The sequence below is a fragment of the Hirundo rustica genome, chromosome 1 (assembly GCF_015227805.2).
Source record: "Hirundo rustica isolate bHirRus1 chromosome 1, bHirRus1.pri.v3, whole genome shotgun sequence".
Lineage (NCBI taxonomy): Eukaryota > Metazoa > Chordata > Aves > Passeriformes > Hirundinidae > Hirundo > Hirundo rustica.
The window spans coordinates 16182559-16207656 of NC_053450.1; the positions used below are offsets into that span (position 1 = coordinate 16182559).

General features: G+C 33.5%; 1 protein-coding gene across 3 annotated transcripts in view; it reads left to right on the forward strand.

Moving 5' to 3' along the window:
* The window catches only part of CSMD3 (CUB and Sushi multiple domains 3), a 612124-nt gene that overhangs the window by 369978 nt on the left and 217048 nt on the right, over nt 1–25098 (forward strand). For all 3 annotated transcript variants that reach the window (XM_040070587.2, XM_040070596.2, XM_040070605.2), the window contains 5 exons: nt 3140–3327; nt 5717–5905; nt 14702–14818; nt 21907–22122; nt 22770–22958. In XM_040070587.2, the coding sequence (XP_039926521.1) occupies nt 3140–3327; nt 5717–5905; nt 14702–14818; nt 21907–22122; nt 22770–22958 (899 nt within the window). The remainder of the gene's footprint in view (nt 1–3139; nt 3328–5716; nt 5906–14701; nt 14819–21906; nt 22123–22769; nt 22959–25098) is intronic.

Here is a 25098-nt window from a genome sequence, read left to right on the forward strand (position 1 = left end):
TATGTTCACACAGATTCACTTAGATATAGTTACATGTCTGGATGCAAAAAAACCCTTATTCTATAAATCAAATGATGAAATAAAACTTTATAGTGTAATGAAAGAAAGCATTTTGTAAACTACTGTTATGCCCTTTACTTAGACTTTATTATTTGGTCACATATTTTAAATTTGCCCTCTGAGTAATTTATATATTAGCTTTTTAAAGACTCATGGCTATCCTTGTTCTCCTGCTTGTGGTTGAAAATTTTCAGCTGCACTTTCTCAAGAGAAAAGGATAATTTTGTTGAAATACACAGTTTTAAAACTATAGCCAAATGAATTTCCTATACCATTAAAAATCCCTCATATTTTGCCCAGTTCTTTGCCTTTCAACTTTGTCCTGATAAACAGACATACTTTTTCTGGCCTTTATTGGTTCAAATACCAAAACTTCCTCAGTGTGTGTTATTGTTTGAAAGATTTTGAATTTCATGATCAGGGAAAAATATTTATAGTCCATGTCTATAACTTTTAAATAATTTTTGGATTTTCTAAGTTTCCCACTTGCAGATTAGTTTCCCTTTTATCTTCTTATATCTTCTATCTTACAACATTGGATAGGAGCAAGGTACTGCATTCCATGACTGTATGTTAAAGTGTTCCTGTGCCAAGGAGACAGACATGAGAAAAGAAGGAGATCTACAGACAAAGCAAATAAAAATAACTATTAACTTTTTTGCTTTTGGCATGAAAAAAAATATTTTCATATATAGTTATATGATTGTTCATTTTTTAAATTATGTATTTTTTACAAAGTTCATTCCTGTTCTACAAACATAGCTGAGGTAGATAATCTGTTGATATTTTTTTATATATCAGTATCTTTTTAGGCTCAATTGAAATGACAGAAGCGAGAAGTGGCAGTGCCATTCTTGATTGTAATTAAGTGTTTATCATGAAGCCTAATTATGAGTATTTAAATGTGAGAGAAGCTGATAGCAAACTACTGTTTGGAGCACAAGTCACGTTTGTCTATTGAGCATATACCATGCAGCAGGAAATCCTGACACTGCATTCAGTTGATAAGGGTGTCTCTTAGAAACAAAAATGCGTGTTATAAATATTCAGGCTCTGTTACCTACTCAAATAAGGACTCCTAAAAAAAAAAGAGTATGTGGCATCTCCTGTGTTAAAACTTCTTTCACTTCTGTCTGCTTGTGAGTCCTCCATAAGATTAGATGTCACATAGCAATGAGACAGCCAGGTTAATTTAACAATAGTGATAACAATTGAGTAGGAAGGAACATTGGAAGGGTCTTACATGACCACAGGGTGTTTCTTGCTCAGTATCCTAAAAGCCCCTACTATTTTTTCACACCAGAAGGAAAAAAAGTATGCAAATATACCAGATATGTCGAGAATCAACAGAAAAGATATTGAAGAAAAAACTGATACAAGCATGAAATTTATAAATTAAATTTAAATTGGCTAGTTTTTGAGTCAAATGACCAAGCAAAAGCATTGAACATAATCCCCACTTTAAAATTGTTTCTCTTCACCTCACTTAAAAATGATTCTTATATTTTCTTTCATGGGTGATTATTAATTTTTTTAATCTTCATCTTTTTCTGCTGTTTGTGGTGGTATATATAGTCTAAGTAGTTTTGAAAACATTTCCCTTATCTCTTTGGACATTAAATTTAATTTCAACTTGACTTGAGTGGCCTGGTAGTTGCATTACATTTATAAGATCCATGGCTTTTTATACCTTCTGTCTCAAATATGCTTTTTTATAGGAGTTAAGAAAGCTGAGCAAGACTAATGATCTGTTTCCAATATTTCTCCTGTGCTGTATGGATTGCTGGGAAACAAACAAAGAAACAAACAAATAAAAACAAAACCAAAAAAAAACCCCAAAAGTATTGGAAAGAACAAGTTATTGCCTAGTATCTTTTCAGCAGCATGTCAGGAGTTACTGTGGGAACTAACAAACCACAAAATTTTCAGTTTTCCTGCTTCTAGGATTATCCCATTTCGTTACTGTAACTCCCTATTACTTTAGTTCTGTGCTCTTTTATACGTTATTTACTGGGAGCAGAACATCAATGAAAGAAAAAAAAATCATGTATTGTAGGTTTAATTTGTCTTATCTTTTGCCAGACTCCTTTAGATCTATAAGCTCAGACCTATGGGACATACATACTGAAATACCAAGTACCTCAGTATATTGGCTTTACTCATGCAGTTCTTTGAATGGATTCACAAAGCGGAATTAGGTGTCTAAGTAAATCAGAGCGAGAATTAAGACTATCTAAGGGTTCTTATATGATCCTGCTGTTAATCGTTGGGGTTTAATTCTGAAAAGCTTTTTCAGTAATCCATCAGAGTCTGTTATAAAGCAGTATGATTGATCTAAAGTCTGTCATAGCAAGTAAGAGATAAACCACTGTCAAAATACCAAACAGGTGTTTGGAATTGCTGATACCATCTAAAACAAGACAAGCAAGGAGATCTCTAGCAGCACTATCACACTCAGCTTTTTCTTGCCAGGGAGAGCATGCATGTTGTATTTAAACAGGCATTTTGGTTTTTAGTGCTTTCTAAAAAGGATTTTTAGTTGTGGGGTTTTTTTCAAATAACTTCTGTCACTACTCTGGACTGAGTCTCAGCTAGCAGAAAGCCACTGCAGCCAAGTTTCAAGTAATTCTATCCCTGCTTATAGAGGATTGTAAGGTAGGAACTCAAGAGTATTAGCCTTTGATGATACAAAGTACCTTGATGATATTTTTGCCAAATGCAGCAACATACCCTCCATATAATTTAATTAATTATTTTAAAAAGAAAAACAATATTGTCATGAAATAGCATAAGCAAGTAATATTAATCTTTATTGACAAACTGGTTTTAGCTTTTGTTTCCTGCCATACAAACTAGCCCAAGGAGCTTAAATTTTTTTCTCATCCTTCTAAGGAAATAACCTGAAATTTTATTATTGTATAATATAGATTGGATAATTAATATTATTTCATTAATATTGAAAAATAGATATGTGGAGAAAAAATATTGTCAGAAAAGGTGCATAGTTTAAAAACATGGGTTTATTGAATTTGTTTTAACTGTCTTTAATTTGTGCCTCTGTGTGTTTCCACAATTCCAGATTTCAGACTGAGCTCAATTATGATGTTTTGGAAGTCCATGATGGACCAAACCTGTTATCTCCACTTCTGGGTTCTTACAATGGTACACAAGTCCCACAGTTTCTATTTAGTAGTAGCAATTTCATGTATCTTCTCTTTACAACTGATAACAGTCGTTCCAACAATGGATTCAAAATTCACTATGAAAGTAAGTATTTCTGTGTTGTATTATTTGATTTCCCCTCCCCTTCAATGCTTACCCCAGTCATGTACAGGTGTCATCTTGGGTAAATTCCTGTTATTTCCCAATCTGTGAAAGATTTAGTGATGTTAAACCACAAAAGGGATGACCGCTACTTTTATTTATATTTAATGTCATTGCACTGCTCTGTGCTTTAAGAATAAAAAGATGACAGTGAGAAGCAAATACCTTTCTTCTGGAGGCTGCTTTTTTGTCTTAATATTCTTATACTTTATACAATGCATTTTTGTGGGTGTAAAACCGCATGAGATCAGGAAGATTATGAAAATCTATGAAAATGACTGAAAACAACTGTTCTGATTGATGTATCTGCAGCTCTAAGTGAAGGTGGGGGGGAAGTTTACATAATGACATGAAAATCAAGAAATGGAATTGGTTGATTATGGATTTTCAGGGTCCTTAAATGCCTTTTTTTTCTGACATAGAAATACTCTTTTGTCCTTATTATAGTCATATAAACTATGCTGCAGAAGGTATCTGTAAGATTTCATACTTTATGAATTATTAAAATTCCTATGTTGAAATACTATAATTCAATTTACATTTTGTCTTTCTAAATATAACTTCTGCTGCAATAATTTCTGTTTATTTTTACCATAATCACTATCTCATTTACTTAGTAAAGGTCATAGACACGTCGTTTGTACTTCTACTTGTTGGAATTACCACCAAAAAATTTCCAGATGATCTTAATTGTTAACATTATTTTTTGCAATTTTCACTATTCCTGGACACTATAAGGACACTAAAACTAATATGCATGGGGTTAATATTGCCAGATAAAATTTGGATTGATTTGAACTCTAGTAAATGTTAAATTCAGGCTGTTTATTGAAAGAAAAAAAAATCTCTTATTATACCAAAATTGTTACCTGTCTTAACATTCACCCACAAACTTCCAGGTGTACCATCTTTTACATTACGAACAAGTGATGATTTAGTTAGTTTTTCATCCATTCTGAAGTTTGAAGGTAGGCTATCTTAACACATCAGGAAAACTAGATTAAGATTGCCAACCAAGACCACTAAATTAGTAGAAAGACTAAATAATGCTAAATGGTAGAAATTATGCTTTGGGTATATGAACAGCAAAACCAGGAAATCTGCACTTATTACAAGTAATAAACAGTTTCAATTAAAATTGGAAAAGAAACCTGAAATTTCTTTATAAATAAATTTTTGAATTTCATTATAAAATCCTATTTTTTGTAAAACAGATCCACACTCAAGAGTTCTCTACACTAGGGGAGAATAAAAGTTGAATTTATACTATCAGAGAGCAAGGAAAATATATATATTTACCATTTGTACAGAAAATAAACAATTTTCTGTTTAATAGCCCCTGCTTACACACAGAAGTTAGTATTCATTTTGTTTTAGCTTAATTCTTACTGGTTTCTCATCTTGTATTATTCAGTGCAATCCAATACTGTTTTCCTTTTTGGGAAAAAAAATAATAAGGAACCAGTGGTCTTCTATTCATCCTTTCTTCTCCCTTAAAACATTGTATTGAAAAGCAAGATCTTTTACATTTTCTTAACTTTTAAGCTAATTATATCTCTCCACAATGAATTTCTTTGTAAGAAAGGACTTTCTCATGACTTCTGTGTAGAAATAAAAGGAGTAACATCCATTAAAAAATCTTGCACTGAATACTTCTAATAATTTATTAACTTCAGTATTATTTGTAGAGGGTTGGTTGTTTTTCATTACTGTTTTATAATTTATGTCTTTATATGAGCTTTATATATTAACATCTCACTGGAAATTAATCTAAAAGATTTAATTTTTTAGCACACACTGAAATTCCCTTTATCAAGTCAACTTCTCTCTACTCTTTTTTGTTACTCTTTATCTTCTCAATGTCTCATGTATCAAATAACACTAGATATGAGTGTGATTTATGTATACTATTGATCTATGTAGATATTTAAAATATAAATATAAAAAAATAAAATTTCAGCTATGATAACAAATTTTGATCAGGAAAAAATAAAGGCTGAAAATCAGAATTTTGTGTGATCATCAAAGCATTTTAATATCAGCATCAGGTTCAAAATTTTTTGATGTTACCGAGACAGGATCAAACCAAATATCCTGTAAATTACAGCATATTTTTCTTATTTTTCTCTGCAACAGTGGCGGGATTTAAACTGTGATCCATAGTATCTTTTAATCGTAACATGGAGAAGAATAGTGGAAAGATAGTTAAGATAATTCACTGTAATGTGCCATAACGAAGCCCTCACCTCACAACCATCACAACCAATTTCTTAATTTTTTAAAAATTGATATGTTATTTATTTTTTTGTTTATTTATTTATTTTAAATCTAGGTGTAACTGTTAATACTTACTCTTGCTTGGATCCTGGCATACCAGTGCATGGACGTCGTTATGGACATGACTTCTCTATAGGTTCCACTGTCTCATTTAGTTGTGATCCAGGTTATAAGCTGAGTCATGAGGAGCCTTTACTATGTGAAAAAAATCACTGGTGGAGTCACCCACTCCCAACTTGTGATGGTAAGGATGAACAGATTTAAAATATACAAGTTTTGCCAATATTATTAGTCAAAATGAGTTAAATGCCAGAGCATGTAAAACCTATATTTTTAGGAAAGAAGAATAGATAGAGGAAATAAATGTCATCTATCTCTGTGATGAGAGATACGATCATAAAAGCAGAGAATGATATATAGTTATTTAAACCTGCATATTAGTGAGTGTATGTCTATCTGAATTTATGTAACTGTGAGCTAACTGATTGCAGAGTTTGTGTATATCTGGTTGTAAAGTACTTATTACAACTTAAAAATATTTGTGTTTGGGTATCCATCTTTGGGCATGGATTGCTGATGTGAAAAACATGAAGTTTATTTGCACCTGACTCAAAACCTTCATTTACACCTGTTTCATGATGATTACTTTGTTTCTAGCTTGTTAACAGAACTTGGCACCCTTCAATCGTTGTGGAAATGTATTAGGACCACATTATATGTGGTGATTGTTAAACCAGACAAAAGTGGGATTGAGTAACACATCTCCACCATATCATTAAATCTGAAAAATTATCTAACATTTTCAGTCATTTCTTGTAATCTGAATTGTTAATTTTAATGCTTTCCCAGTTGGCATCATATCAATTGCACGTACTATTAAAAAAGTAGATTGCAATGTTCATTCAGTTACATTGTTTGAGATGCTTACTTCTTAAAACAGTTTCCCCCCCTTGGAGCATAGTACATGTTTTTGATGTTAAAAATGTTTTCGGGAATAATATAACCTTTTAATTCTAGGGTAGTATTTAACTAGAGAAAGTCTCCTCTGTAGCTCCTCTGTAGCTTTTATGAGCTACAGAATGTACATGATACTGTATTTTTCTAATATAGTTCTTAGCATCTCAGGACACTTTTTTGAAAGAAAAATCTGAATGAAGACTGGTGGAGAAGCTCACTCAATCATGTGTGATTTGCCATATGGAAGGCTATTCATTCCCACTGCATTATTTTCTTTAGAAAATGGTAGGGAATTTATTAGCCTTCAGATTGTTTAGTTAAGAAATGCTTTGGGTTTTTATATTTCAGGAGGTTGAAGGTGTCAGTATATGATAATAGTCAAAATCTGTGATGGTAGAAAGGGATGTGAATAATCACATTGCTGAAAATGGCTCTCTGTAGTTCTGCAAACCTATTTTCTAAAAGATTCTACATCTCTGTCAGGGTCTTGAAATGAAGAATTGCAAGGTTACCACAGTTTGCAGTCAAGGGGAGTATATTTTTCTGAATAGACCACAAAACTAGAACGTGTTTTCTAATGGTGATAGGCACTAAATAATAACCATGTAAAACAAACAGCATACGCACACTCGCTATGAATACTGGGCTTTGTTGTGAAATAAACTTACATATTGTGATCAATTTCTTCCTAAAGATGCTGAACTAGTATGCAATTCATTAGGTAAATGAGGGGCTTTTTTATCTCCAGAGCACATTTCTAAATGGCAATTGTCCATTCAATAAATATGTTGTAAAGTTAGGATTGAGTACATTTATTCTACTAAATTTAATCAGTTTACTGTTGATGTAATTTTAATTTCATTGCTGAATTTCTTCTCTGGTGGCATGCTTTTTAAAACAATCCAGAGTCCTTGCACCCCAGGAAAAAAAGGGCATTTGCTAAATGGTCTGTTCTTTGCGTAAACTACAAGTATGGGTTTGTATCAGTTGTACCACTAATAAACACATGAGTCAGTATTGCTGTGCATTCAGAAGGTTACTCTGATGGTTTCTGAGGAGACAAGTTCTTTTTTGATTATTCTTTTTGATAATTGCATCTTTTCTTTTTATAGTTACATCTTATAGTGATATGGAGACAGACCATGGTAATTGTGCAGATAAGTCACAGAAACTCATGAATGGGTGGTTTGGAGAAAGTGACTACCAGAGGAAAATTTTAGACTTCTTAAAGCAAGTTCTTCCTCAAAGCAGAGCATGGTGTTGACTGAAATGCTATACCTTGAAGGAATGTAATCTAAATTTTCCATGATGTGTTTGATGTTGCACAGATAAACATAACAAAAAAAGAGCTAAAATAGAGAGTTATGAGCTTTGCTGAGAAAACACTGCTTGCACTGCATCTATACCATTCCCATCTACTGTCTACATATGATTCACTTTTTACCTATGTACCTGGAAAGCCCTGAATTTCTTAATGGTAGTCACCGCTCAGTGCCTAACTAAAAAGACCAAATTATATTTTATAATGTCCTTTTTATATGAATACTGTAAGAGAATTTTGCTTTTAAGCTTTGAATATATGTGAGGAACCCTGTTCTATGCAGTATATAAATTATTGTAGTAATCCCATCAAAAATTACAGGCAAATGAATGTAAAAGTTAGATATTTACTTAATAGTGTAAAGAACTCTTTATTCCCTTCATCATAACATGAAATTAAATGCTAATAGATAATTCTTATTCATTATTTGAATTAAAAATAAATATTGTCATTCCCCCAATCTTCATTTACTTAAGAAAATTAATAAATAGAGTGAAAATAATTCAAGCAAGATGAAAAACCTTTAATGTTTATATTAGAAACCCCTAGATGTCCAAATGAATTAGCAAATATGACTTATGCAGTACATGAGGAACGTATTCAGGGAATAATGCAGAGCTGTTACGTCCTTTCTGTTGACATCTCTAAAATAAAAATAATAATTCCATTAAAACACAGCTGTTAAAAAACCTGCTTCAAATACTCAGTGTAGTAGAGGCCAGAACTGGAAATGGAGAGCATGTCTCATCTATTTCAGATTTAAATGAGAAGGTGAAAATGCAAGTTTATATTGTGAGTAATCTAAGCAAAACTAGTTTGCATTAAATTAGTCTCTTGTGTAACATAGCTCAAGTCCAAGGTTTCTTTCTTGAAGCTGAGCATGTTAATTTGATATCCATATCCTTATTTATTTACCCATACTGAACTACATCCCATTTTAAGATACTTTACATTTTCTATAATTCTGGAAGACAAATGCTGAAGTTTCTTGGTCTGTGAAGCACAGTATATACAATTAGAACTCTAATTCACTGTTCCAATAATTTTAGTCTATTTTATATGCCACTTTTATTATCCAATTGCACAATAAATGAAAATCATCTCAGAATTACATTTTTAGTTGGAAGTTAGAGTCAATTAAACAATGAATGTAATGAGGCTTCTGTGTGTTTGTGCACACATATATTTGTATTTAGACATATAAACACAAACATATTTCCATATAAATAGATTTTTCTATTTTTTTTCCTCTGCAGTTCTTTCTAAACTAGCATATGTTATTGATCTTCTTTGATGATGCTTGAAATCTAAAGCTAATTTTTATTGCTAATCAATTATATTTGTGAGTTTTCTTTTCCCATTATCTCTGAAAACCAAATAGTTTTCAATTATGTGTACTTACAACAAACTGAACTTATGGAAAAAATTGGAGGTTTTTTCCTGAAAGCTTTTCTTCTTCTTAAGAGTATTTTATCGTTCCTGAGAAAACTGAGATACATTATTGTATGTTAGTGTCTGAGTTGTGGTTGGTAGTATGTGGCTAGTCTCTTGAAAAATCTTTACATAAGATAGTTGATACCACTTGAAAATGTGAAAATTGCTAATATCACAGATATCACCATCGCAAATCAGGCTAAAAAAACAAAATATTTTCGGGATTTTTTTAAGGGATTTACTAGTGAACATTCTATGTTGAAGTATGTTGAAATATATATATATATATATATATATATATATATATAATTTGTCTTGATTTACCAAATAACTCAGACATTTTCTTCATATTTTCTGTCCCTTTTGGATATGGGAACAGTTACGATCTGACTTAAACCCAGTGGAACAAAGAAGAAAGCTGAGTCTCTATTTATAAACTGGAAGGAACTTAGAAGGTTCAAAATATACCAAAATATGAGATTAAAACCAAACAGGGTTAGATGTTGTTGCCAGAAAAAATGAGATACAGAAAGAAGTGTGCTCGGGAGGTCGGGACCGGGAGAGGGTGACAGAGGTTATGTGGAAGCACATCACCCATCCCAGGGTCCCGGTGATGTCTCGTTGCTCCCCTCCATCTGCTCTTCTTGCTGCTGTGTGTCCCCCCTCTGCCACTGCCACACTCTGTGCCATGCTAAAGAGTATGGAATTCCATGGATTAATATATGCTTTGGACAGGTGGGAATGCCCAGGTGCCTCCCTTGCAGGGGGCCAGATTGACGCTGTCCCTTGTACGCCGAGGGTCTGTCGCATCATCTCTGCTGCTCTGGTGCAGGGTCTGGGGACGCCTTTGGGGGCCCTTTGATGGGCCGTGCCACCCCTCTGCTGTGGAGAAGATTTTCCCGGGGTGAAGGACCCTCAGCTGGGCTCCTCTGCACGTCAGAGGATGGGCGCTCGCTGCCTCTGAGCAGAGGTTTTCCAACCCACCCCCAGAGCCTCTCCCCCCTCACCCTTTGAGTGGGGGTCTGTGTGAGCCTGGCAGCGACAGCCCTGGGGCTGTGCTCTCCACACCGAAGGTATTGGGCTTATGGTTCGTGAATGTCCCCATCTTATCTTCCTCAGGGAGCAGTGTAGGACCTCTCAGAGGCCTGTTCAGGGTGATCTTCTATGCAGATTTTGTAATACGGTTTTAAAAGGCCTATATGAAAATTTTTAAGTCATAAACTATAATATCTCAGTCTCTGACAGGGACCCCGTTTCATATCCAGATTTCTTCACATTTCATATCACTATTCTCTTCATAACTCGGAGAGTGACTTGTGTCACGCCAAAACAAATTCATTTCAAATAGATAGTAAATTGTATTTGTAGACCTCAAGTGACAGCAAACATAATTAGTGGTTGTTGAGTTCTCCTGCATGGTATAAAAAGCAAAATTTAAGAGTGTTTTCTGTGAATAAGTGTTAAGCTAGCTATACCAGCTGACCCTGTGCAGGAAAAGAATATACATACTGACTTCTACAGTAAAATATAAACATGTTAAAACCAGAACAGAGGGCATGTGAAAGCAGAATGGAAAAAACAACAAACAAGCAAACAAATATGAACAAACAATGTCATAATCTAATGTGAAGTGTCCTAGAAATATGTTTCTGTAGCATAGCTGCTATGACAAGACAGCTAACTACTTGCAAGTGTTAATGCAGGGGTCATAGAGATGGAAAACATATCTTATTGAAGTAGATAAAAAACCCTTGTCTCATCACTGATCCAAAATCATAGATTCTTATGCAGTTTGCTAGCTTTCCCAAGTGAGACCCCAAGAGGGAATAGAACATAATGACAGTTTAGCAGAAGATCAAATGGGTAAAAATACGCTATGAATAAATTTAGGCTGGAAATATAAATCTATTTCTAGTATTGCAGGATTGATTTCCTATAACAGTTTTACAGTAGCATGAAATATTGAAATATGGTCTGAAGTGGAACTTTGCAATGAATGACAAAAGTCAAGTGTTTTTATTACAGTTATTCATGTATTTTAGGGACAATCATGGCCTGCGTATCTCCCACTGAGACATGAGTAGCCTCACTAAAGGTTCTGAAATTGTTTGGGCCAAAAATTATTTTCAAAATATATATTGGACCATTTCCTAAGCTAGGCTTTCTTGCTGTCACTTTTTTGTGATTGATCATGTTACTGTGCAAAATGAATGGGGTTGCAACAAAAGAAAGGGTAAGTAATCAGCACAGTACTGTACGAATTTATTTCAGCTGAACATTGGAACCAAACTCCACTATTAAATTGGACTCTTCATTCATAGTTATCCAAACCTTGCTTCTTAAATTGTTACATCATCTCTGATCACCACAGTGTATATTTCCAAGTACCCATCTGTATTTCGTACAGTCAATTTTATATTTTGTTCTCTTTACTTTTTGATCTTTTATTTTCATTGTTGTTTTGTATTTTTTTAAATTTTCTTTTTATTTTGATTCTATTTGGAAAACAGTAATGCAGGCATGTCTTGATACAACTTCTCTGATTGCATAAAAATAATTTTTTAATTACTGTGTTAATCCATTTTTCACATTCAAAAACAAAAGTAGTGCTTCAGTTATTTCCTTAAATATTTGTTCTACTTTTACTCTTTCTTAGCTTCCATCTCTGTATAATCAGATAAAGTGAAAGCAAGGTAGAATTTGGAAATATATATGTTCATCCTTCCCTGTTCTTATTTTTATGTGCTCCTGTTTTCCTTTCCACTCTGAAAAACAATCAGATACTAGAAGTGATATTACATGCTTGGGCTGCTAGCCATCTTATCAGGGTCAGTTGCACATCTACTCTTTCAGATTTATCAGCTTGGCTTTATTTTCTAAAAGGCTGCTCCCTTGATGGCTTTTTCTGCCATCTGCTAGCCTTCATAGAGTTACACTGAAGGCCTGATGGCATGGCATGCCATAGATGTATTGTCACTATTTGCATTCCTGAAAGGTTTTCCAAACACCCCCTATAAAATATATTATTTGTTTGGTCTATATCCCATGATTATAAAATCTGACTGTATTTTTTTATTTAATGGATGAAGTGGATAGTTTCTCCAATAACATGCTGTCACAGTCCTGGCTGTATTTTACTAATGTCTAAAGATAGCAAGATCAGATAATAAGGTAGCAGTATTTGCCTTCACTGTCTCTTTAGAGAAGTAAGGAAGAAAATTAATATGGAAGGAGGTTATTTGCCTGTGGCAACAATGGAGAGATTGGGTAAATGTGGTCCTAGAATGTCTTATTTCAGCCTGTGGTACTGGATTTGCAAATTTCCATCTTGCAACTAGGCCAACAAAGGCTAGAAAGTTGGCAGGAGAAATAGCACACGGAAAGCAATCATGAGGCTATCCAGATAAGTGAGCATGTTTAAAACAGAAATATAGTTAGAATAATCAAACAAATTTTAGCCAGGCAAGATAAGGCAGTCTTCATCCTAGGGTATAGGATGAAATTCCATTTCTGATTTATAAAAAAAAGTGTTATTAAATGTATACTTCTTTTAGTGCTCTGAACACACTGGTGGTATGCAGTGCCATAACATCATTATGAAAAATAATTGATCTTTATGAAAACTTTCCACAGTGCTTCTGAAATGTCTAGAAAATGCTGGTATTTCATTGGTCATTGACACAAATGTTTGCTTAGGTACAGAGTGAGATTGAAGGTACATTTTGGGTATTCGCTTGATTCCCTGTCTGCTGTTTCCTCAAATCAGTTATGAATTTACATCTACAAGCAGAAAATTATGACATGTCCATATATTAATTCTCAAATATATAACATTAATAGCAAAGGCATAATGGGTATATATAACTTCCATCGTTTACTCCATCAATGTATAGCAGAAATTGCCATAAGCAGCATAAATATCAAGACATAGCAGAAGAAATGGCACGATGCAGCAAATTACTCACAGCACCTTTCTCCTGAAGCATGTAAATGTTTGAGCTGAAAGGCCAAACTTCTCTCCCCTTTATGAGTCATACGAGTGGTGCCTTAGGAGTTGCTACTGATGTTACAGGAGAGGTAAGAGCAGGTTAAACCAGCTAGCGCAGGTGGGGCAGCACCTCTTAGCAAGAGGCATTGCTCCTCCAGCCTTTGACAGGCTCCTTCCCTCACCCTCATTGCTGTGGCAGCAGGGTGGGAAGCACAGGCATGAGCAAGAAATGGGTGAGGGACCGCATGTGGAACATGAAGAGGGTTTGATATTTGTATCGACAGGCGTTACATGTAGCTGCCATCTACATCTCTCCAGAAGTGCCTTTGAAGACCTTTAATATCTCCTAAAGATAAGAGATGAATTTGTGTTAATTGCTTTGGAAGGACTGCTCTTATGGAGAGCTGCAGTCAACTTTACTAGAATGGTCTGAATTATTTGACCTGTATCTGGTGACAGTAGGTCACTGTTTTTATTCTAAAATATTTCTGCAAAATAATTTTGGTAATGCATATAATTAGGCTTAGGAAAATAAAAGGAATAAATGCTTTTAACCTTAAGGAAAAAAAAAAAATTAGAATGACTCATTTGTGTTATAATGTATGCCCTTTTATATTCAGACAACTCTGATGTAATAACTTGGTACTGAATTTTAATAACTGTTATTGATATATGATAATTCTAAAATGCAAGACTCTTCCTTACTAAAAATTACTTGATTAATATTGTATTTCAGAAAATCCTGGAAAAGAAAACCATTGAGCTGTACATTTTTGCTGGTGTTTAATGATTTAATTTTTGTATTGCTCAATTACCAATTACTTTTGTAAAGTTCCTAATGAAACTATAGATATGCTTATTCTTATATTGGAACCTGTCATTAGTACTAACATCATAGACATAATCACATAGCAAATAATTATAATTGTATTCACGAAACCATGTCAATCTTCCCTGCACAAATATTTTAAGTAAATGATTCTTCAATAGCCAAGATCCATCATTTTAACTCTCCAACCTTAGCTTCTGCTTGAGTGATTTTGTTTGGCTCTGTATCATCTGCCTTTATCTCTCTGCTGAACTTAGAGATTTTCACAGTCTCCAGAAAACCTGAAAAAACAGTTAATGGAACTTGATTAAGTTAATTAATAATTGATTACATTTCTTTATCTATTGTGTAAAAATGGCCTGTAATAATATTTGAAATTGCTAAATCATTTGAGTAATTAAAGTAACTTTAAAGGTAGAATTTTTTAGGTTGGTATTCTCTAATTTTCTCTTCTGTATGTTTTCTACATTATTATTTTTATTGTTATTGTTATTATTTTCTTTGTTTCTAGCTTTATGTGGTGGAGATGTTAGAGGACCTAGTGGAACAATTTTATCCCCAGGTTATCCTGATCTATATCCAAATTCGCTGAATTGCACATGGACTGTGGATGTAACCCATGGAAAAGGTAAATAAATACTTTTTTTTTCCTTTTTTTAATATATAAGTCCAGTATTCTCTGCTCTAGAAGATGACCTAGGTTAGCACCAAAGCACTTGGATTTGCATTACCGATATTTGGGTTTGTTTAATTTTCTTGTAGTAACTCCTAGAATTCCAGAAGTGAACTAGGCTCTTATTCCCTTATTCATTCCCACAGAATGAAAAGTCAGTAAGAAAAAATTATATAATGACCAATCACAGAAGCTGAAGGACATAAGGCTTTTAAGGAAGAGGTGGTTATTTCTTGAAAGTAGAGTTCAGGAAAAAGATGTAATACTGATTTGGACTATTCTCTGAGAGGTTAAATAAGGCTTAGGGCACAAATGGAAGCTAGTATTTCCAGGTAGCCAAGCTTCCTAGAAATAATGTGTTCTAGTTGCTTTCAAATGAAAGGTTTTAGGACCAGATGAGATGGACCATACTTCTAGGTTTTGTTGGTATTTTATATTAAATATGGGAGCAACTGCACAGTACTCTTGTGCAGGAAGAAAGAGCTAGAGAGGTATAAGATTTAATGTTAGGGGAAGGAGACAGAGATAGATGTCATAAGAGAAATTGAATACAAAGAGAGTAAGCTGGTAAGAACACAAAAAGGAGAATTATATTGTAACACTGGAAAGAATACAGAAAAGGAAATGAAAGGGAGAAGAAAGAAGGCAAGTTCAATTCTGAATTTCATCAATATTCTCAGTGAGGGCATGAAAAATGTGACAAGTATGTTGATGTATTCCTCTAAGAAAAAGTTATTGATAACATAAAAATAAGACTTCAGATACAGAGAACTGTGCTGATCTGTGATCCCCTTTTTCTATTTTGTACAAATAGTGTGATAGTTGCTCATCTAGATGTTAAATCATTCTGACTAGTTGTCCCATTTAAAACTCCTTAAAGCATTAAAGGCAAAGTGTATCTCTCAAAATTATTGCTCCAGCTGTTCCGTAGTCTCTCTTATTACCAAGTGATGCCTTTATGTCAGTGTAATTTGATTCTAAATATCCATAGTGAAAAAGCCTCCTGAACTTACTGATATTACGTCACATGCTACATTTGACTATGTTACCTCCGGGTGTGATACATGGCTTTTAGAGCTGTGGGAATATAAAGGACTGTATTTTTTTTCTTCTGGGTAAGAAAGACTAATAATGTAAAGAAACTCTTAGACCTGTAGTCATTTATCTTGCACTCTGTCTAAGAAGTCATTGGATAGCAGGACATTTTATAATCTGAGAATTGAAGGCAAGTTGCAGAGATGGATAAGAGTTTAGTTTCATGGAGTAATACATGACAGAAAATGATGCAAATTCGACAGTAAAAATTAGGTCAGATTAAGCCACATTTTTCAGGATTCTTGAAAAACATTTTATTGACACTTTAGTTTCTCTTAAATTAAAAATGGGATTATGAAGAAAAGTACCTGGGAAGTTTTGGGAAGTTTTGGCCAGTTTGGATTTTTTTTTTTTTAAATTTTATTTTTCAGAAAATGAAGTAGCTTTTTTTGTGATTTATCTTGATTCTTAAAACATCAGCTAGAGAAGTACTTAAAAGTTGGGAGAAATAAACCTGAAAATCTTGATGTTAGAGCATTTTATGTTTGGCTGTTGAGAAAACCCACCATATGTAATGAGACTCCAGAGAAAAAAATTTGCAGAAATAAAATATACAGGGGAAGACATAATAGTAGAAATGTGGATATTTAAAAGCAGATATACACTGATATATATGCACACATATTTATAGACTCCCATTCTTGTTTGATTCAATGTCATGCAATGTTACAGTCTTGGGGCAGAGTAGCTGGAAGGCTGCTCAGTGGAAAGACCTGAAGGCGCTGGGTTACAGGGGCTGAACATGATCCAGCAGTGAGCCCAGGTGGCCAAGAGGGCCAATGGCATCCTGGCGTGTATCAGAAATAGAGCGGCCAGCAGGACCAGGGCAGTGACTCTATCTCTGTACTCATCACTGGTGGTTCTGTGTCCAGTTCTGGGCCCTTCAATACAAGGTGCTGAAGCATGTCCAAAGATTGGACATTTGGAGAAAATTTCTTCATGGAGGGAGTTATCAGTCATTGAAACAGGCTGCCCAGGGAAGTGTCATCCTTGGAGCTATTTAAAAAAACATGTCAATGTGGCACTTAAGGACATAGTTTAGTCATGGACTCGGCAGTGCTGGATTAGTGATTGGACTCAATGATCTTAGAGGTCTTTTCCAGCCTAAATGACCTATGATTCCATAAGTTTTATATGATTATATGGAAATGTTATTAAGGAAAAACATTAATTATGAATGCAATGTCACAGTTTGACTTGGACATTTTGATTCACGCTGCTCAAAGAGTTGCTGGAAATAATTGTAGAGTGGGTATTTGCTCTGAGTAGGAAATAGTGTGCGAAATCCTCATAATTTGTACATGTTGGCAAAAGGCTATTAATTCCTTAAGCTCTTCCTGTTGTACTGCATGAGGAAGATAGCTGTCCTTTTATGATAATAAGTCACAGGCTTACTTAATTTAAATTTCTAACAGTTAAGTTCTGTGTCACAGTGAGCTAGTCAATTAGGACACTTCTGTATTTAATGGAAAAACGCATATATCTTCAGTATATGAGTCATTGCACCCTGAAAAGGTATCTAAAACAGATGAAATGAACTATCCTCTGAAGACACCTGTTTGTCATATAATGTCCAGCGGGTTAATATAGTCCCCAGATGAAACATCTATGGGGAGACGGAGTGACTAAGATTTACATAGTTTCCATTTAGAAAAAAATAATCCCATACACATAAATGGGTTACTTTAATGAGAGAGAGAAATAAACTTTGTTCTGGATATCTAATTTTCTGCTCTATTTCATGGCTAGTGAAATTTCAATTTCAGAAACTCAAGGAATATCTTCTACTGGCTACTAACTAGTGAGATTATTTTTACTTTGGACTTTTTTTTTTTTTTTTTTTTTTTTTTTTTTTTTTTTTTTTCCTACAAAGTTTTGTAGTTTTGTGTCAGACTGCCAAGAAAAAGTATATAACTTGTAGGGCCAGAGTGCTGTGAGGTACTTCCTTATACACGCATCTTTATGTTGCAACTTCATACTGCAGTTACATAATAACAGGTAATTAAATGCATAGATTTAGTTATGATATATATTCTATGTATGTATATGTGGAATTGCTAGGAAAAACAGTTTCTGTGTTTACATATACTGTTTTAAACAACAACATTGCAGTATAAATATATGTGGTTTTAATTTTACTCTTCAAGTGTATTTAAAGTTTTAGAATTAATTTTTCATTTGTGTTCTTGTGGACCAGCATTATGATTCTTGAGTGTCCATTACAACTTGATATAGGTTTCTTTCATTAAAAACAAACAAACAAACAAACAAACAAACAAACAAACAACCCCCCCTAGAGACTTGAACATTTATTTTAAATATAGTTAATATTCCTATTAATTACTATTATGAAGTGAAAAGGAAACACCTATTGACAATAATTATTGCATTTCATCTGTGATTAGAATGCAATTTAAATATATGGTGAAATGAAATTTGTGGAGTATCATTGGTATGTTTTAAAAGATCTGTTATGAGATCAGTTAATTAACCCATCCCTCAACAGTCTGGATTGTAAGATAGAGAAGCTACATTTTACAGTGTAGTCATCCTATCTTCATTTCAGATTTTTAATATTCCGCTTGTAAAGAAAGGCTCATGTGAGGCAGAATGAGAAGGAATCTACCTGAACAAATCTTTTAAAATTCTTCCCCGGAGAAGACACAATCTGTCACACAGCATATATTAATGTGATTAGAATATTTTCTGAAGAAAACCAAATTGTACAGCTACTGCTGTAAAATACCTTGGGGTTTTGCTAAGAAATGTCATGGCAATCTGGAAAATTGATTGAAACTTTCCCTTGAGTTAAACCTTGAGTCTGATGTTTGAACAATACTCAGTGAAGCTCAACTGTGATTTACAGGAATTTCATTATTTTGGGTTACTACCATAAAATTTTCTTCCGCATTTCTGCTTTTGTTGTTTTAGTATACACGCATGCATAAAAAGGGCCAAAATTAATTTGGAGTGCAGTAAATGCAACAAATATGAGCTGAATTTTGGTCTTATTTTTTATATACATATATATATATATATATATATAATCACATGGGTTTTTTTAAGAGCTCTTTTCATGTGAAATCAAAACTGTGTGCTATATGAATTAAGTTAGAAAAAACCCAGACATTTAAGAATTTATTAATTCTGAAGCTAAATTTATATACATTAGTTCAAAGGATATGCAGCCCAATCTCAGTTCCAGAATTCTGTGTGTGATTTTTGCCAATTTATTTTCACACAAGCTGGAAGAATAAAAATGATCAAAAATAGATGGGTTTTGTCTTCTAATTAGTAAATTAAGAATTTTTAAAAGCCAGAATAAATCTTTTAGATTATTTATTTTTACCATAATCATAAAATAATAATCCAGTAATTTTTATATCAGCGCTACTAAGTAAGAATGTGTTTTTCTGGATCCAGAAGGAGTATGTAATGTGTGTGGAGTATTAAGAAGAGAAGGAGGTATCTACTTGAAGAAGCTGAATGGTTCTCCAGTCTCTTTAAAGGGAAGTAAAAGATAGAGGTCTCCAAGGTCCAAGGTTTTTCTCTGATTGTTCCCATCTGTATGTGAAGCTGATGGCAAGACTAAGCATGTATTCCAACGGTGACAATGTATATGGCTGGTCACACAGATTAACAAGAGGCATGTGTCTTATTGGCCCACATAGAAACACCAGCAACACTGAAACAGACATGAACACCACAGGCAACCAAATCCTATTTCTATTTCTCCATCCAGGTTGAGGGGGAAAGGAATCTGTTAGAAGTGACACTCACATATGCACATGCTCTCTCAACCTTACAAAGCCTGAACCAGGAGCTGCACTCCAGACCCTACTCCTACTAGGTTCTGCCTGGTCTGTGACCAATGACCCTTTTTTCAGTTGTCCCCTGATTTCATCCTGCTGCCCAGATAGTCCATTCTGACGTTCACTAGTGGTCACCTATGTGCTCACACTCGACAGAAGACACATTTGCACACTAGTCGGGAGTAGAGTTTTAAAATAATAGAGGACAGGCTGCAGTGGTTAGGGGCAGGGATTAGAGAGCCTTAACCCTCTCTCTTTTCCCACACTTTTTTCACTAGTATGATCCCTTCTCTTATCTTCTTTTAGCCCAAAACATCTCACAAAAATTTTGAGGTCTACAACTATCATTTAAAAAAATCTCATCTTCAGTTTTACTTAATCTCACAAATTCCCTCAAGTACTCCACAGTAAATTTCTAATTTTCATGAGACCCAAGATAAAATTCTTTCCCCCGTTATCATCAATTGCTAAGATTTAACCACTTTAAGATTACCATAGTACATTTAATTTACCATCAGACAGAAACATAAGAATTCTGGTCTTTGTTAGTACCTCCACTTAACCCTGCTCATTAAAGTGTATGCATGTGTGTATACCATTCATTACTTCTCTCATTTCCTATCTTTGCTTTGTACTGAAAAGCCCTTTACCAGGTTCATAAACCAAGTGTCTATGCATTCCAGATTCCCATGCAAGCTGTATTTCTTAGGTGTGATTGAGTTGCATTGACATAAATGTTTAATGCTATTCAGACAACCTCAGGAAAAAAAAACAAAAACAAAAACAAAAATAAGCAAAAAACCAACCAACAACAACAACAAAAAAAAATCAAAAAACCCCAAAACAAAACAAAACCTATCACACACACACACACACACACACACACACACACAAAACACACACAAACAAAAAACCCCCCAAAAAACCCCCCAAAAAACCCAAAAACAAACAAACAAAAAAAAAAGCAAATGGGCAAAAAACCAAAAAAACAGTAACAGGCAATTGTGCTGAGAGGTCCTAAAGCTGCACATGAGGCCTAGAAAAGGTAGCCTACAACACCTGAAGGGGCACCATGTTTCTATATTTAGACAACTGAGTGAAGCAGAGTATATCTACCTTGGATTTTATTACCCTGTTTGAGAAAATTGGGGCTGGTGGTGGTAGGGGTAGGGTGAGTGGTACAGTGTTGGGCCTGTAGGGAGAGCAACTATTTATTTTCTTTTTGATTAAATTTTGCTTACTATTAAAAATCTGTTGGCCATGAGTGTACCCAAATGTCACAAATCTTCATCTGCTATGTAAATCTGCAATCACATTCGCGGATCATCCTAAGTAATACATCATCAGATACATTTGAAGAGACTGAATCACTGGTTTATAACTTACATGATAAAACTGAAAATGGTATTACACTGGAGATATCCATAATCACTTAAGCTAGTGAATGAATTCTTCTATTTATTTTTCTTGGGGTTTTTTTGTGCATTCTACCAAAACATCCTGCTCTAACTCTTAGTTAAAAATGCAAAAGTTATTTAACTGTCTTTCATGATCTTTAAGTCTTTTTATTGCTATTGTGTTCCAGGAGATATCTTCCTTTCTAGTTGTGTGATTTATATATGATGATTGGCAAAATATTGTACTGTTGACGTATGTCACACCTCATTAGGAGACCTCCCCTTTTTTGGGAGGAAGTGGTACTGCTACTGTATGTGCCATCAGAATTTAATATCAGATTTTTTATAATCTTTCCTTTCACTGCTGCTATTCAAGTATATTGGTGATTGTAAGAAATAAGGTTTACCTTTTTTATTCTGCCATTAACTCTTTGTAGTTTTGATTATTCGTAGTGCATCGTTGGATTTTACAAAAAATGGAAGCATGTAACTTTAAATTCTATAAATCAGATGTCCATATTTGCAGCTAAAGGCAAAAGTTAAAGATGGTATCAAAATAAAACCTGCTGCAAATATATTTTAATTCCAAAATTAGGACAGATACTAATTTTTAGATAAATTGGATTATCTTCATTTTCCAAATGATGATTCATAATGCAATGCATGAATTTTAACCTTGGCTTAGTTACATGCATGTTAATAGGGTGATATGTAAATCTAATTCTACTTTTTCTAATAGGTGTGCAGTTCACCTTCTACACATTTCATCTGGAGGATCATCATGACTACTTACTAATAACAGAGAATGGCAGTTTCACACAGCCATTGGCACGTCTGACTGGCTCAGAGCTTCCTTCACCAATCAATGCTGGTCTCTATGGGAATTTCAGAGCTCAGTTGCGGTTTATTTCAGATTTTTCAATATCATATGAAGGATTTAATATTTCTTTCTCTGGTAAGGAAATACCTGCAATATTTAGATGCTGAAAAGTTGATTTTTTTCCTGTATGTTATATAAAGGGAAAAAAAAAAAAAAAAAAAAAAAAAAGGAAATTATTTTGATGAATATATATACTGAAAACCTATTTTTTTTCCTAAGCACAATAATTTCAAAGCAAGCAAACCTCTGTGCCTTTACAGAGGCAAAGGACACATTTGTGTTACATGATAAATAAGATGGCAGTAAATTATAAGACACATTATCAAATGAGGGGAGGAAAGAGAAATAGTCTAATTCCAGTTACTGAAAGTCCAGATAAGCTAAAGTATCAACTATTTAGTTTTTGTTGTGCTTTTTTCTTTTTTCTTTTTTTTTTTTTTTCCCTTTAATTTATTTACTGGACTTATTTATAGCTCTTACAAGAATAATAAATTATGTCGTGTCATGTATCTTTAAAACATTGTAAATATATTAATTTGCCTTACTTTTCAACATAATCTAATTATGTTGAAATTTAACATTCACACAATAATTTTGTTTTAAAATCTGATGCCTGTATTGATACTCAGGTGGAAATATGCAGAAATTAATAGACTGCAAGATTACATATGTGACTAGTAGAGAATGTTTTCTCATACAAGCTGACTTGCTCTCGTTTGCAGAATATAATCTTGAACCTTGTGAAGATCCTGGGATCCCACAATTTGGTAGCAGAATAGGATTTAATTTTGGTGTTGGAGATATTCTGACATTCTCCTGTTCATCTGGATATCGTTTAGAAGGAGCTTCAGAGGTTATTTGTCTTGGTGGTGGACGACGAGTATGGAGTGCACCTCTGCCAAGGTGTGTGGGTACGTGGTCAGCTGCTTTCATTTGCTTGTATGTGTAGTCATTGTCCATGGTCTTGCAGATCTAGAGCATGGAAAAGCATGGTAATGCACCTCTTTTTAATGTACTCTCATATTCTCCATATCTCCTTAGTAATTTTTTTAACCTTTTTAAAATATATATTTAGTATTTTAACTATAAATGGACTTCATAGAGAAAGCAATATATATACTTTAAAGCAATTCAAATTGAGGGCACAATGCTTACTCATTTGGATTAATAGGTTAGGAAAACTGTGTATAAATTTAAATTAGCATTTACCAGTTCAGATGCCAGGTAATTTAATTTTTTTTTTTTTGTCAATGCAAGCTTCCAAGTGATACCTGTATTATAAAATTGTAGTTAGAGCACTTAGACAAGATTTATTTCATTAAACTAGGTCCATTTATAGGAGTACAGTCAACTTGGACATCCTATGTAAGAACCATATCCTCAGAATATCCTTAAAACGGTTATTTGGGTTTTTAAATTATAGGTAAGATAATTTAGAAGAAACCGTCTCTGATGATTCCTACCTATCACTCTCTGCTCACTTTCAAGGTAGTCTATATATGTAGCTTTGACTAGAAATTTAGTTTTAAATGACTAAAGACTGTTGATTGAGCTAAATTCTTCCTAAATTATTTGTTTTTCTGTCCTGTTGAGAATGGTTAAAACAATAAGATCTCTAAAAAGAAGGATAGTTACTCAAGTGTCTGCATTATTTTTATTTAAGAGTATATATTTCTGAAATTTATTAAAGAATATGTACTATAGGGAAAGGTTTGTACATGAAGATATCTGTATTAGTGTGCATTTAAAATACCTTTTCATACTAAGTTGTATGTTAGCAAAACCATGTCTTTCAGATGCCATTTACATAGTAACTATGGATTGTATGTTTTCTCTTAATTGTTGTTAGTTACTGGATCAATAATTTTAGGTTCAAGCCACTCCTATGCTACCTTTATACTAGTATAGGGAAAATTAGCTTATGCATTAGCAACATTTATATATGTACCTATAAGAGATGGTTTAGAAGCCGAGTCAGAGCAATGCATGAGTAAAAGTTCTTTTTGTGTTGGGGTTGATGAAATTTTAACCATAGGAATAATAATGAATGTGTGTGCAGTCAAGAAGACAGGTTAAATTTCAGTAATAAAATTCAGGAAGTGTTAATATAAAATAAATTGGTAAATTACCAGCAAAAAAGAAACTTCCACAGCAGTGTGAATGTAAAAAAAATTGCTATATAGCTTTCATGACATAGAAAAATTATGTTTATGTTTGTTTGTTAGGGGGAAAGAGAAAAGCTGTAAACCAAAGGAGTAATTGCTTTTCTAGTCAAAATGTTTTCTCCTTACTTTTGAAAATAAAAGACAATCTCAACCAGAATGGCTTAATTAACAATTGTCCCTCCATAAGTATCCAGACTTTGTCAGTCTCATGCTTAATTTATGTGTCATAATAATGAAATTCAAACAAGACAAGACTAGAAATTCCTGTTGACCACTTAAATTGGACTCAAAATTTGGCAGGTTTTTTTTGTCGAAATGATTAATGAGACTTAATCCTTCTGATGTAATGTGCACTTTCACATACATGCAGCATAAACTGGGAAGAAACTACTGCTCATAGTATTTATGTTCAGCTTATCAACACAAGAATAAAATGCAAGGAAGACTGATAAAGCAGAAGTTTAGTGGAAGGCCAAACATCTCTGTCTGGATAAAACAATGGCCAATGCATTGGGTTTTTAAACAGAATAGTCAATCATAATCAATTCTAAACCAAATAATTTGCAGGAAAATTAGGAGCTGTCTTTCCTTTTCTTATTTAGAAGATGCATAAATACTTGTTATTTATTATTTAATGTTATTGTTAAATCTATAAAGATAGGTTGTTTTTTCTTTAATTTTGACTTAAGAAATGAAATTTCAAAATTAGGAATTATTAAATGGCAAACTAATATTCATATAGCAAACAAATAAATTTTTACTTATTTTTTTAAGGCTGAGTTTCTCAACGATGGTATTATCTCAGTTCAGTAGGGGTTGATATTGTGCTGAAGCATTTTTTATTTTTATTTTTTTTTTCCTAAAAAAAGCATGAAGATTTTCCATC